The sequence below is a fragment of the Vulpes lagopus genome, chromosome 12 (genome assembly GCF_018345385.1).
Source record: "Vulpes lagopus strain Blue_001 chromosome 12, ASM1834538v1, whole genome shotgun sequence".
In the NCBI taxonomy this organism is placed as follows: Eukaryota; Metazoa; Chordata; class Mammalia; order Carnivora; family Canidae; genus Vulpes; species Vulpes lagopus.
Window position 1 is genome coordinate 14,682,183 of NC_054835.1, and position 16,012 is coordinate 14,698,194.

The following is a 16,012-nucleotide window of genomic DNA, read 5'->3' on the forward strand; positions in this document are numbered from 1 at the left end:
GGAGGGCTGTTGCCACACATGGTACTAGTAGAAGAGTTTAAAACACACGAATGTGTACAAATTAGGTCAGATGGAAGACTGTCCTTAAAATATTGAAGGGGGTGGAGTCACAGGCGCCCAGCTAGAGTTTACCTGACTTCCAGTCACTAGACCTATGAGAATGGCTCCTTCGTAGAGCTTTGTGTGGTACAGGTTAGAGTGAAGGCGGATGGGAATGAGGGGTGGGGTAGGGTAGGGGCCCAGGGCCTGGACCTGCTGGCCCTAATAGGTGCCTGAACACCTGATTTTGAGCATCTGTGCTTGTCCCGTTGAGTCAGAACTGGGCAGCAACCCCTGGAAGACTAGGAGTGCTGAAATGGAGGGGTGTCAAGTTTGCTGTCCTAGGGTAAATTTTGGGTGAACTAGGCTCTCTGGAGACTCAATGAGATGGAGGAAAGGGTAACCCCGGAGGGGGCTTGAGGGGCAGGGCCTGTGAGGTGGGAAAGGTTCTGAGGGGAGCTGTCTGAGAAGGGAAGTCCCATAACTGGCAGCTGCTACTTGGCCATCCTTGAGCAGGTAAGGCCTCAGCAACATACTTGAATACCTTTCTGGGTACTTGGGGAGAGTTTTTTTTGTCTTTAACAAATTCTCTGGAAAGAAAAAATAATATTCCAACTTGTTACTTTTCCTGAGCCAACTGGAAAGAAGACATCCTTGACCTTGAAGTTGTTTTGTTTTTTAAGATTTATTCGTGAGACCCACAGAGAGGCAGAGACACAGGCAGAGGGAGAAGCAGGCTCCCTGTGGGGAGCCTGACAGACTCCATCCCAGGACTCAGGATCACGCCCTGAGCTGCAGGCAGACGCTCAACAGCTGAGCCTTGAAGTTTTCTAAGCCATGCTGTAGAATCCCCATTGATGCCTGATGCATGCACCCCGCCCCCACCACCACTTTCCTTGGCAGTTTCAAGGTTGTGTTCTGAACATGCCTTCCTATGGTCTTTGTCCTATGAACACCAGCAATGTGCTTCACAGCACTTGCAGAAGGGGGGCATTACCTGGTAAGGCTGAGAAATGCTCAGGTTTAATTACCATTGTATCCACCAGTCACCTAGAAGGCCCGTTTTCATGGTTGATCCGTTAAGGATATTAGTGTTGTCAGATACCTTCCAACAAGCCAAATGATAAGGGACTGTTGTTTAAAGGGAACAAAAGAAAAAAAAAAATAAAAAAAATAAAGGGAACAAAAGGTTCTAAGTGTGAAATCCACCCTTTTCCTCTTAGTTGACAAAATGCCATTTTTAAAATAAGGTGACTAGTGGTATCCAGGAAGGGTTGGTATGTTGTCCAGCATGTTAGGTCATGGTCTGTGTTGATGGGCACCTGTTGAAGACTAACATTAAGTCTAAATTGTGTGAGCCACACCCACCCGTTTCATGCTAGTCTTTCCAAAACTCTTCTGTTTGGATTTAACATGCATGTTACTTTTATAAATACCTTTTTAAAAAGCTAGCACAGCCAAATTAACTCTTAAGATTGTATCATCAAGGAAAAAAAGATTTTATCATGTCTCCACTCATGCCCTGCAAACTGCCTTTGTGAAATGGGTATTGAGAGCGCTCTAGGTAGACTGCACCCAGGAACCTGTATACCCTGAGGCAGAGAACAAGGTTATCACATTCCTCCTGCCAGGGTCTAAACTATCAAATCAAGCAAGGCATGTGTAATCAGGACGCCTACAGAGGACAGGTGGCCCTCAAATGTAAACTGGAAAAAAAAACCCATTAGGCAAATCCATTGATTAAAAAAAAAGAGAGAGAGATGCAGACTAGGCAGGACCCAATTATCCTGAGAACAGTCATTTCACATAGAATGATTTAGGAGCTTTCCAAAAGTTCAAGTGTAGGCAGCATAATCCTTGCTGACCCATTCCCAGGCTCCGTCCCATTCCTAATGGCCTTCTCACAGAGTTCCCAGTGTGGTGCAATGTGATAGAGGGCCTCCGGGATGGGACGAGGGTCATTCCTGCATTGCTAAAGGTTAAACTGAAAGAGGTCAGAAGGTCCTCCTTACACTTAGCTAGCTAACAAGATGCCTAACAGGCAGAACCAGGTAAGGGAAAGAGCCTGCGCATTTGGGTTGGAGTCCCAGCTCCCCTTCTAAATTAGTATTAATACCCTTGGCATAAGACCTTGCCTCAAGTGCACCTGTTTTCTTGTCCATAAAAATGTACTAATGTCCACCAATAGGGAACATATTTGTGAGTGTGTTGGCACCTAACAAGCATTCAAAATGTTAGGTCTTTTCCCTTCGCTATTCCCTTCACCTCCACTTCTATTTATTTTTAAATATACATATATATATATTTCTTATTAAGTAAACTACACCTAACGTGGGGCTCAAATGCATAACCCTAAGATCGAGTGGCTCGCTCCTCTGAGCCAGTCAATCGCCCTTCCACTTTTATTAAAAGAGGGCTGGTGACCAAATGGGAGTGATGACCATACAGAATACTCTCAAAGGAACAAATTCTATGTATCAAAGTGATAGTGATAAAGAGGGCTGAGATCTGAGCTCAAACCCCAGCTCTGGGGCCCAGGGACCAATGACTTTTGTCCAAATGTCTTCAATGAAGTTAGTTGAATTAATTAGATCAGTGGTTTTTCAAGCTTGAGCTGGCATCAGAATCATCTGGATAGCTTGTTAAAGTGGATTTTTCATTTAGAAGCTTCAGATGCAGTAGGTCTGAGCTGGAGCTCAAGAGCTTGCACTTCTGAGTTCCCGAATGTTGCTGCCACTGGCCAGCTGGGGAACACATCAGAATCATCTTCCTAGGAGATTCTGAGCAGTCAAAAATTGTCTCTGCATGCATGTCGTTTCACCAAAGCCTGAACAGGGACAGAGCTGCCACATTTAGAATGCAGTACCATTTCCCCACCAAGTCTTCCACCTTCCTAGCCCTCATCCTATGTCACAGACACATCCAATGAACCAAAGAAGCTTCAAAGTGATATACCAGTGAGTTTTGAATAGCTGACTGCATTTCGTGATCCTAATACTAAAGCTACAACTCTCTACCTCTAGGGAAAGTGGTCAGGTTCATCATCTGCATCTCAAGCTAGGGGAAAAGTGCCCTGCAGGGATATGGAAAAGCTACAACACTCAAGAAAACTGGAATTTCAAACAAATTTGGTGCTCTTGATCTCCATTTGGGGTGGGGCGTGGGGATGAGGCTACCCCAATAGGAGGCAGGAAATCCACCAGGCTTTAAGTAAAGAGCCACCACATCATCAATCTTGTCCTTTATACATGAAACGGTCTGGAGACTTCATGGGTGCCCTGGACACGACGAGTGCTAGCTGACCAGTAGCAGAGATGGAAAGGATGAAGGTAGGACATAGCCAGCATGTGTAAAGCAGAGGAAAAACCATGGGACTTCTGGGGCAAGAGTGAAGACAATTTTGGTACATTTCAAGCAAAATTTAAAACAGTATTAAGAATCTTTAAGAATCCAAGACCACTGGATAGAAAGAGGCTCATTCATTAATAGAACAAAAGGGGCATGATCCTTAGCTGTGGACCCTGACCACCACAAAGGCGCCAAGTCTTTGTTGGTGTGTGTGTGGGGGGTGTGTGTGGGGGGGTTTACAATAGGTCATTCCTGGCATCAGCTCTCCAGGGCCTGGGCTCCTGGACTGAAGAGTCACTGTCGGGAAGGGCTGCAGGAGGGGAGGGCGGTGCCTGAGAGAAGTCGAGGCTCATTAAGCCCACCCACCTTGGCAAGCGCCCCTGCAGCCATGACTCCTAGCTCTTGACCTCTAAATAAGGCGAAGGAAGCAGACCGCAAACACAGTACCAGCATCGCCCTCAAGAAAAGACTTCTATTAAAGCCCTGCTACCAACTTGCATCTCACTGTATGACTGGTGTTGAACATATTCCATCTCCAATTTGGACTCAATTATAAGGCTTTAAATCCCTGCACAAAGACAACAACAACAAAAAAATCACATCTAGTTTTATAGGCATTTAATAGTTTACCAATTGGTACAATAGGATTTTTTAATATGCAGAAAACATGAATAAATTTTGTTTTACACAGTCTGAGAGCAACAAATCTTACTGTAAAACACAAGAGCAATATTATATACATTCCTTTACTGATTTTTTAAAATTGTGTCAATATCTTCAGTTAACTCTTACAATCTGGGAACTGTTTTCTCCAATCACCACCACCTCTGCAACATTCATATGAAATCAATGCTTGCCTTCATGTCAGTGTCAGGATCAACTTCTAACCCGAAGATTTTGTGTTTGTTTCTATCATCTTCAGAGTGAGCTCTAGGGATGCCTGAAGGATAGGCAGGACAAGAAAGCAGCTACTTACATGATAGAGTGGAAAGATAAAAAGGCCAGTTCAGTCCAGTTGTGACTTGTAAATCCAGCTTGCCCTCCCCCCACCCTACTGGAAAACAAAACAAAACAAAACCCCAAAACCTTTTTCACCGATTTTGTACATGTCGCTTCTCTACCAGGAGATTCTTCTTTGCATCATCTAGATTAATTAACACATTGGACTTATATACAGCTGGACAGAAAGAGTAACCATTTCAAGTGCCTTTTCCTTCAACAATTTTAACTTCAGTTGCTTAAGGATTATCAAGCCACCACTGTCAACAAAACAAAATATCCTTTAAATAGTTTTTCTTTAAATAATTTTAAAAGAAAACTATTTAATGAGTGATTTTAACTGGAAGTTCACACAGAAACAGAAAGAGGCAAACAGGAGAGCAGGGCACTGACAGTAAGGAGACTGGGCTTAGTGATCTAGAGCCGAAGCTTCCAAAGACTACAGCGAGCGCTCCACAGCCTGGACGACTTGCTAACACTAGTGATTTTAGAGCAGTGCTCTGGGCACACCATTGGTCACACCACACATAGACAAAACAGGACGGTCTTAGTCTCCTAAAGTGCAAGATGCCATGTCAAAAAAGCAACTATTTTCCAAGCAATGTCTAAACCACAGTCTCTGTGGCTTGCACTTCGAAGAGTGCAGCTAGGACTTCTTGGGCACATTATTTAGGGTGGCACTGGAATGTCTGTTTTCACACACACACAAAGTCAAATAATCATCTGAAGATGCAATTCTACCAGCTTTTTATTTCTTAATGGCCAATTTGAGAAAGTGACAAAGCAGCAGTGAACCTCTAAACCAATTCGTAACTTCCTCTACTTACAATCCAAACCAGTAACCTCATCATTGTACTTATCCCAGGCAAGGCACAGGGTTAGACAGCAGACAGAGAAAACGGAGGCAACAGGAAGAAAGGGCATCAACAGGGCAGTGTCAAACAACAGTGCAGGAAACTGCACACCTCTGACTCCAGATCGTGGATGGATCGCTCTCCCCCACCCCCCTTCATTATTCAAACAGGGCTCGTTACATTTGGATCCAGTTGAGGACCATCCCTGAGATTCAGTGTTTGCTGCTTCTTAAATGGAGGCTGTCTGGTAGCTCAACTAAGCAGCAGGCTGTGGCAATCTCCCAAGTAAGGATAACTTTGTTTACAGAGTAATATTGTTTCTCCTCCTTTGTCAACGAAAGTCACTGTATGCTGCAGGGGGGGAAACCCAGCGGACAGCAGCTTTGTTTCCTCCTAAATCGGTACCATTTTTTTCCTTTATTGTTCGTAGCTATGAGTGATTTCTAGATGTTGTGGCTTACCCTTAAACAATTCGTGTTGCTACATGCTAAAAATGAATTAAAATACAAGACATTTATACATGTACAAACAAATGTTAAGATGCACCATTTCTATGTATTTATATTTCTTAAAATAGGACAGGAAGTAGCAGCAAACGAGAACAAAGATATCTTCCATAGCTTTTGTAGAAAAATCCAGTCAGAACAGCTAAAGGGAAACAAAAAAAAAAGAGACTTCTCAATGTGAGCAGGGTTGTGAGGCAATATTGTCCCTAAAGTTATTCTACTGTATTTAGGGAATTAGCTTAAGTTGTAATTTTTGTCTTCAAAAATAGCCTTTAGTTCTCAAAACACTTTTCCTTCCAGAGACATCGCTCAGGAATTATTAAAAACAAAGCAAACGAACAAAAAGACACAAGTTAGACGTAAAGCTGCTTCTAGTAAACATAAGGCCTAATCTCTGTGTATCTATAGGACACTAACTCTAACCCTTTGTCTTTTTCAGGAACCAAATTTCCATTAAATGCTAAAAGGGACATTTAAAAAAAATCACGTTACGCAAATGAATACAATGCAATTCAGAGAGTACATTTCTTTTGTTAAACTTTGTTATTTCTTTGTTCTGTTAACTTTTCAAATGACCTCAAAAAAAAAGCTGTTGGTTAGCTAAGCAATGAAATTATGTATTTAATTATCTGCAATGAATTATTGTTTCCAAAGTCATAGATAAAAACTCTCTGAAACCTATTTGTAGTAACTCTGGATCACAATATACAGGATGTGTAAAATGCTGAACATACGAACTGTGGAGGGGGAAGTGATCTTCCTTTTAGCTGGGAAAAATTCCCACAGAGTCAGACCTAGTTTTCAGAAGCATGAGGATCAAAACGGGCTTGTTCTAAAGCATGGTATTCCACAGCAAAATTTATTCTACTTGTATGTTTTAGCACTTCTGCAAAAACCCAGGACCCAAAGACATGGAGGTTGTATGTGTGTGATATACATATACAGACTTATCCACTTATAGATAGGCCCATATAAAAACATTTATATATAAACAAAAGGTGAAAACACAGTACATTTTTATGCATGCTCCATTAAACCCTGTCTTTTTTTTTAACGTGTAAGTTAAATACAGTTCAAATCAATATCAGATTCATGTTGAAAAGCAAACTGTTGTTATTTCTCCCACTTCTTTAAAATGGGCAAACATAACCTTTTCAGTATTTGTCATTATGTAATGCACATTGCACATCCCTAAAAAACATCAAAACAAATAGTGATTTGTACCATGACACACTCAATGGGAAGATTAAATTCTACTTGGAAATCACATCACTATACAGTCTAATAGTATGGAGAATACAACTAGAAGTGTGTCTAGTGTGAAAAATAGAAGCTTAGAGTATTACAGTGTTTTGTTAACCTGTTTACAAAGCATTAAGACCCAAATGAAATAAATGATTTGCTATTAGCTGCTGAGATTTTTCTTATTTGAGATTTAGTCATTTTCTTACATAAATATACCACTAGCCTCTGCGTGAAAGGCTGCCAAAACAAATGTATCCTATTGATTTGGCAAATGTGTCATGACAAAAATTCCAATGTGTAATTCCCATTAATTATATAGATGGTTCAGAAGATTTTGAATTGTAGCCTTATCATCTAACATCCTTAAAGATTTATTAAGCACACTTAAGTGATGTTACATAGATACACATTTCAGAAAAAGCCCTAATAATCACCACTTTTCCCCAAATGAGGCCATCAAGTCAGGCACCAACAGCAGAAAGAAAAACAGGAATTAATAATCCAACATAAAATGACACTGTCAACTATTCAGTTTAGTGCCCTAGTTCAATTTATTCAACTTCTGCCTTCTTAGGCCTGGTGTGACCAATGCCAGCCCAGGTTTTTAAACCCTATGGTACTTCTAGACAACGTATGTAAATTTACAGTATACAATTTGGATTCACCATGCATGAATACTTTGTGTGTAACATTTAATAAGCTCAATCTACATCCAGAATAATTTACATGAAAGGACAATATTTATTTAAACAGAGCTCAATGGGGTAACCATGGTATCATCAGAGTGCATCCAGAGGAAAATGGGAGGAGGGGCCAAATGAGACTCAATCAACGGCACTCCCACACCTTTACTGTTTGATCTACACTGCCAGTAACCACATATGGTGCCGTCTTATGGAAATCTGAAAGAAAAAGAAAAGGCTTATTTTAAATTCATATAAAATTTTTAATAAGCCACAAAATAAGCAAGTCCAAGTATCAGGAATACTCATTTTTTTTTCTGTACGCACCCACCCCTAGGTTAGGGAAGCTGACATGTAATGATTAAATCCTGTATTAACACTTCAATAAAAATACCTACCCCTATTAACCCCCATCCCAACTAAAGCTGAATAAACACATCTAACAACAACAACAAAGGTAGCCTCAGCCTCAATGTATCTACTTACTTAACTTACTATGTTCCAAGGCTTAGTACTAAAGCCTTATAATCATGTTTAATTCTTGTAACAAATCCTAGGAGGTAGGCATTAGCCCTATTCTACCCAGGCTTTACTTTTATCATTAGATCCATCATACTCTAGGTGTGTTATATTTTACTGTATTCAGTATCTTAAATTCTAGATTCAGGTCCAGATAATACGGAGGATATTTATTAAACATAACTATGATTCTGTGAGTTCTCAGTACATAATAGTATATACCTTCCATAGGAAAAAAGTCTGAGTAAGATTTAGTTTGAGAAACTTACAAACTAGTAGGGGAGGAAAATCACCCATCACAGTGGTTAGTAAGCATCCTCTTCACAATCCTAGTTTCCAAAACCAATGTTGTGCAATGGAGAAAGTAAATTTTTTATTATAAGGCTGATGATGGAGAGATATAGTTAAGGAAAGGAGAATTTAAAACAAAAGATAGGAATCCACAAAGTTTTAAAAGTATCTTCTCTAGTCTGTCCTGAAAGCAAACAGTCATTTCTTACCTGGAAAATTCCACACAATTACATAAAACTGTTTATGCCTGGCACTCCAAAATCTAATTGCTTAGAAACCTCATTACTCATACATACCCAAGGAGGTAACAAAGTGTTCATGCGCATTGAGGGTCTTCATGCATCGCTTGTTCTTGTAATCCCACACACGTAGGGTCTTGTCATCAGCACAACTCAAAATAAACTTCCCCCCAGAATGGAACAGAACTCCACGTACCCAGTTATCATGACCCACCTTAAAAACAGAAAGGCATTTGACTTAAAAAGGAATAAAGTGTTTAAACAGCATCTAGGTAAATAGTCTTTACTCAAAGCGCTCTAAAAAAAAAGGTCAATGCCAAAAATTAACTCCACACTCCAAAAAAAGTATAAGCAATTTTTCTAGATGAAAGGAAACTGGAAACTACTAAGACATGACCAGTAAATATCATGAGTGATGCTTAACTGCCTCTTGAGGAGTGGATAAAATAAAGTTATAAAAGACACTATTGGGATAATTGGAGAAACTGTGAATATGTAATATTAATGTCAAATTTCTTTTTTTTAAATCAACTTTTTAAAGTAATCTCTGCCCAAAGTGGAGCTTGAACTTATGATCCTGAGATCAAGAGTCACAGGCTCTACTGAGTCAGCCAGGCACTCCAATGTTAAGTTTCTTGACATGAAACTTATAATCATTTTATTGTGGTTATACAGAATACCTTTATTCTTAGGAGACATATGATAAAATTATTTTAGGTCAATTGTCATGGTATCTACAAGCAATGGTCAAACTGTTCAGCAAAATGTACACACATACACAGAAAGGAAAATGTTAGCAACTGGTGACTCTAAGTATTTACTGAATATCCATCCACCCAATTTATCTATTTATATCCCCTGTCCCAGCAGTTCCAGTTCTTGCTATTTACCCTAAGAAATAATGAAGAATGGCTCACAGAATTAACAAAGATGTTCATCAAAGCACTGTATGTAATCAGTATAAAATACCTAACACCACAAGCAAGCGTCATATACCTCTTAAATTAAAGGTTTGCTACAAAGCAGTATGTACAATATTATGGTTCTCATTTACATATATAAAAATCCCCCACCATATTCATATCACATAGAGATTAAAGAAAATAGCTTAGAATTGCACAGTCTACCTGGGTAGCCATTTAGTCACAAGTTGCTTTTTAAATATAAACCAATATTAATACTATCAGCAAATCAGTCATTCAGTGTCATTAGCCATGTTTCAGGAGCTTAACAGCTGCATGTGGCGAGTAGCCACAACACTGGATAATATATATAGAACATCATCATGGGAAGTTCTACTAGACAGCCCTAGACTAGAAAAATATACTTGGTAGGTATTATTAAGTATGAGAGAGTGATGTAAGGGTGATTTTTTTCTTTTAGCTTTCCTGTATATTTTTAATTTTTCTACAGTGTAAATAACCAAGAAAGGGGAGTTAATTTTAAAAAGTGGGGGTGGGGGACACACCTGAGTGGCTCAGTCGGTTAAGTGCCTGCCTTCAGCTGAGGTCATGATCCCAGGGTCTTGGATCAGCCCCATGTCGGGCTCCCTACTCAGCACAGAGTCTGCTTCTCCCTCCTGCCCATCCACTGACTCATGTGTGTGCTCTTTCTCAAATAAATAAAAAATTAAAAAAAAAATCTTGTCCTATTATATAGTGACTTATAAAAGTCACCAATCACTAGAGGTAGAAGTCTCAACAAAAGTTAAATCACATTTCCGAGGCTACACCAAAATAAAGCAGTAAAAAGTACTCTCTCTTTAGCTGGAAAAAATAGGCGCCAGAAATCTCCAGGAAAATTAAGATGACCTGTGTTATTACAGGAGAGAAGAGCACATGCTTTCTTGCTTTCTTCTTTTTAAAAAAGATTTTATTTTCAGGGCACTTGAGCAGCTCAGGTCATGATCCCAGGGTCCTGGGATCCAGCCCCACATCTGGCTCCCTGCTCAGGGGGGGTAGTCGGCTTCTCCCTCTGACCCTCCCCGCCAACCGGTGCACACTCTCTCTGAAATAAGGAAGTAAAATCTTAAAAAAAAAAAAAATTATTTTTAAGCAATTTCTATACCCAATGTGGGGCCCAAACTTTACAACCAGAGGAAAGAGTTCAAGATCAATAGCACCCATGCTCCACTGACTGAGCCAACCAGGTACCCCATACATACTTTCTGATTTTAAATGTAGATCATCTTTTTAAATAGGGATATAGCATATCTGAAGTCAGCTCAGAATACTACTAGAGAAGAGTTTAATTTTCTAATCAGTTTTTTTTTTTCTAAGTAGGCTCCATGCCCCCTATGGAGCCCAACGCAGATCCTAAACTCACAATCCTGAAATCAAGATGTCACAAGCTTAACTGAATCAGCCACTCAAGCACCCCTCTAATCAATTCTTTTTTTTTTTTTAAAGATTTATTTATTTATTTATTCAGAGAGAGCGAAAGAGAGGCAGAGACACAGGCAGAGAGAGAAGCAGGCTCCATGCAGGGAGCCCGACGTGGGACTCGATCCCGGGTCTCCAGGATCACACCCCGGGCCGCAGGCAGCCCTAAACCGCTGCGTCACCAGGGCTGCCCTCAATTCTTGATGATACTTCCTAAGTGCCTACTATATCCTACAGGGAGATAATCACTTCAAGGTATGGTTAGCACCTAAAGAATCTCTAAAACAAACATAGATGCCAAATTACAAAAACGACTACTGAATTAATGCCCACAGATTCTCCTGGAACTTCCTTAGGCAAACAAGAATGTCCACAATGCTGTTGTATCATTTATATATCTTAATACCGAATTCCAGATGTTCCTAAAATGAAATACGCATTTCCAAGTCACAAAGCTAGGTAGGTAACAACATGAACATTAGAATGGTAAAATAAACCAAATAAATTGGACTATGTGAACAATAGATAATAGTTAAAAGGATTCATATTAAAATTAAATACAGTGAAATACAAAAACAGTTTTAAAAATGAATGAGTCTAGGGGTGTCTGGTGGCTCAGTTGGTTAAGTGACTGCTTTTGGCTCAGGTCATGATCTTGGGGTCCTGGGATCGAGCCCCATGTCAGGCTCTCTGATCAGTGGGGAGTTTGCTTCTCCTTCTCATCCTGTCCCTCCCACCAAGGCTCTTTCTCTCTTTTAAAAAAATCTTAGAAAAAAAAAAAAGAAGAAGAAGGAGTCTATAATAACACTGCTTCTCTCCCACAGGAGAAATATAAGTTTTAAAGATATAGTGAGCGAAGATCTCCCTCCTGGAATTAACTGGCTTTGTAGTTCCTTTATATAAACATGACATTCTACAGGAATTCTCCTATCACTTTAAGAATGGAATTACAAAAGTTTAAGAAACTTTATAAATAAGTTCTTTTAAAGCCTACAAATAGGGTACACCTGGGTGGCTCAGTTGGTTAAGCATCTGCCTTTGACTCAGGTCATGATCTCAGGGTCCTGGGATCAAATCCCAAGTCAGGCTCTCTGCTTAGTGGAGAGTCGGCTTCTCTCTCTCCCTCTATCCCTACTCATGTCTAGTACACTCTCTCTCTCAAATACATAAATAAAAATCTTAAAAAGTAAAAAATAAAAATAAAGCCTGCAATGATTCAGCTTATTTAGTAAGATATCAAAAGGCATCTAACCCAACAAGTCATAAACATAGTTAAGATACAAAAGAGATTACGCAAACTTACGAGGGTCATAAGGCACATGCCAGTACTGACGTCCCACATCTTAATAGTCTTGTCTCTGGATCCAGACAGTAAGAATGGCCCAGGCTTGCCACTTTTTTTAGTCTACAGAAAACATACAAAAATTAAGTTTACCATGTAAGAAGTTAAGTGAAGACTTTAAATGACTTCTACCAATGATCTATATTCCCAATTTTTATAAAAATACAACTTTGGGAGACAAATAATATATATATTTACTACACACAACCTGATATTCTGAAATATATATATATTGTAAAATGACCATCAAAATCAGGTTAATTAATATACCCATCACCTCATATAAATATTCCCACCCCCCTTTTAGGTGGTGAAAATACGTTTTTGTTTTTTTTTTTTCCTTAAGCTGGTGAGAATACTTAAGATCTACACTCTTAGAAAAATTCAAGTATATGACACAGTATTGTTAACTAAAGTCACCATGCTGTACAATTAGATCTCTTGAACTTATTCTTCGTATTTTTCTCTATCAAAATATACAGATCTTTTGACATATGTAGGCTGTTACACAGGAAGGTCCCAGATAATATAAAAATAGAACAGCTCCAGTAAGATTAGGATTAAGTTTCTGTAATACTAATGGCTGATAAGTTTGATGTTCAAGGCTTCTGTAATCAAGAAAAAAGTTTAGAACTATTTATTTCCATCTATATAAAATCCACACAGAATCAAATTTATGACATGGCAAGTAACCACCACTAGAGGGCAGTAAACAGAATTTGAAAATGCAACCAGCCAGCCAAAATATAGTTATTACGGAAGCCTCATTTTAGAAAAATAATTTTTGAGGGTGAGAAGGACAGAGATGGGGGCGGGGGGGACATGCGGATTTTCCTCCTTCATTTATTAAAATTTTAAAATATCTACTACAATAGAGGGAGGGAAACAAGCCATAAGTGACTCTTAATGTTAGAGAACAAACAGGGTTGAAGGAGGGAGGTCGGGGGGGGGGGGGGGGGGGGGGGGGTGGGCTACATGGGTTATGGGTATTAAGGAGGGCACTTGTGAGCACTAGGTATTGTACATAAGTAATGAATCATTGAATTCTACTCTAGAAACCAATATTGCACTGTATCTTAACTAAAACCGGAAAAAACAAAAACCCCGCTAGGACTGTCTCTAGAAAGAAAAAATGTGGTCAATTTTGGCTCATACAATTTATTCAAAGAAATAATATTCTGTAATTTATTTAAAAAAAAAAAAACCCTCCAGACTAGAAAACCCAAAAAAGACTCCACCAAAAAGTTGCTAGAACTGATAAGCAAATCAAGTCAAGTCAGAGGATACAAAATCAATTTACAGAAATCCACTGCATTCAATAATGAAGCAACAGAAAGAGAAATTAAGAAAAACAATTCCCTTTATAAAGGGACCAAAAATAGTAAGGAATAAATCTAAAATCTAACCAAAGAGGTGAAAGACCTGTACTCTGAAAACTATAAAACACTGATGAAAAAAACTGAAGACAACACAAAGAAATGGAAAGGCATTCCATGTTTATAGATTGGAAGAACAAATATTGGTAAAATGTCTATACTACCCAAAGCAATCTACACATTTAATGCAATCCCTATCAAAATACCAACAGCATTTTTCACAGAACTAGAAAAAACAATCCTAAAATTTGTATGGAACCACAAAAGACTCCAAATAACCAAAGAAATTTTGAAAAACAAAAGCAAAGATGGAAGCATCACGATCCCAGACTTCAAGTTACATTACAAAGCTGTAGTAATCAAAACAGTATGGTACTAGCACAAAATAGACATAAAGATCGATGGAACTGAATGGAAAATCTAGAAATAAACTCACACAATTATATGGTCAATGAATCTTGGACAAAGCAGGAAAAAAATATCCAACGGGCAAGAGTGTCTTCCACAAATAGTATTAGGAAAACTGGACAGAAATGTGAAAGAATGAAACTGGACCACTTTCTTACACCATACACAAAAATGAATTCAAAATGGATTAAAGACCTAAGTGTGAGACCTGAAACCATAAAAGTCATAGAAGAGAGAATTGGCAGTAGTTTCTCTGTCATTGGCTATATTAGCTTTCTTCTACATTGGTCCTCTGAGGCAAGGAAAACAAAAGCAAAAATAAAACCACTGAGACTACATCAAAGTAAAAAGCTCCTGCATAGCAAAGGAAACAATCAATGAAACGAAAAAGGCAGCCTACTGAACTTAATGGGAGAAAGTATTTGCAAATGACATATCTGATAAAGAGTTAGTATCCAAAATCTATAAAGAACTTATACAGGGCAGCCTGGGGTAGCTCAGTGGTTTAGCGCCACCTTCAGCCCAGGGCCTGATCCTGGAGATCCGGATAGAGTCCCACGATTGGGCTCCCTGCAAGGAACCTGTTTCTCCCTCTCCCTCCCTTTCTGTCTCTCTCTCTGTCTCTCATTAGTAAATAAATAAAATCCTTAAAAAAAATTTATATATATATATTAAAAGGGCAGAAAACATGAACAGACAACCATCCAAAGAAGACATCAGATGGCCAACAGACACATGAAAAGATCCTCAACATCACTCATCATCAGGGAAATACAAATCAAAACTACAATGTGATACCACTTCACACCTGACAGAATGGCTAAAATCAGTAACAAGAAACAGGTGTTGGGGATCCCTGGGTGGCGCAGCGGTTTGGCGCCTGCCTTTGGCCCAGGGCGCGATCCTGGAGACCCTGGATCGAATCTCACGTCAGGCTCGCGGTGCATGGAGCCTGCTTCTCCCTCTGCCTGTGTCTCTGCCTCTCTCTCTCTCTCTGTGTGTGACTATCATAAATAAATAAAGAAAAAAAATATTTAAAAATAAAAATAAATAAATAAGAAACAGGTGTTGGTGAGGATGTAGAGAAAGGGGTGGGTGAGAATGCAAACTAATGTAGCCATTGTGGAAAACAGTATGGTGGTTCCCCAGAAAGTTAAAAAAAGAACTACTCCATGATCCAGTAACTGGTCTATTGGGTATTTACCCAAAGAATTAAAAAAAAAAAAAAAAACCCACAAAAAATACCTACACTAATTCAAAGGGATACATGTACCCTTATTTATAGTGGCACTATTTACAATAGCCAAGATATGGAAGCAATCCAAGTATCCATCAACTGATGAATGGCTAAAGATCTCTCTCTCTCTCTCTCTCTCTCTCTCTCTCACACACACACACACACACACACGCAGGAATATTATTAATCCCTAAAAAATATAAAGAGAATGAAATCTTGCTGTTTGCAACAACACGGACAGAGCTAGAGAGTATAATGAAATAAGTCAGAAATAAGTCAGAACAATAAAAGTGAAATAAATCAAAGGCAAATACCATACGTTTCACTTGCATATTGAGTTTAAGAGAAATAAGCAAGCAAAGGGGGGAGAAAAAAAAGGAAAGGGACAAACCAAGAAACAGACTCTTAGCTTTAGAGAACAAACTGATGGTTACCAGAAGGAAGAAGGGTTGGGAGGATTGGTGAAATAGGTGATGGGCATTTAGGAGTGAACTTGTGATGAGCACCAGGCGATTAAGATAAAAACTTAAACAAATAAAACTCCA

The 16,012-nt window shown here is 39.1% G+C and overlaps 1 protein-coding gene across 2 annotated transcripts in view; it reads right to left on the reverse strand.

Annotated features, from left to right (window-relative positions):
- Positions 1–3,990: 3,990 nt before the first annotated feature.
- Positions 3,991–16,012, reverse strand: part of PAFAH1B1 (platelet activating factor acetylhydrolase 1b regulatory subunit 1) — an 80,995-nt gene continuing 68,973 nt past the window's right edge. For both annotated transcript variants that reach the window (XM_041724702.1, XM_041724701.1), the window contains exons 9-11: positions 12,408–12,509; positions 8,781–8,937; positions 3,991–7,893 (exon numbers count right to left, since the gene is read on the reverse strand). In XM_041724702.1, coding sequence (XP_041580636.1) covers positions 7,820–7,893; positions 8,781–8,937; positions 12,408–12,509 — 333 coding nt within the window. In that variant the 3' untranslated portion in view covers positions 3,991–7,819. The remainder of the gene's footprint in view (positions 7,894–8,780; positions 8,938–12,407; positions 12,510–16,012) is intronic.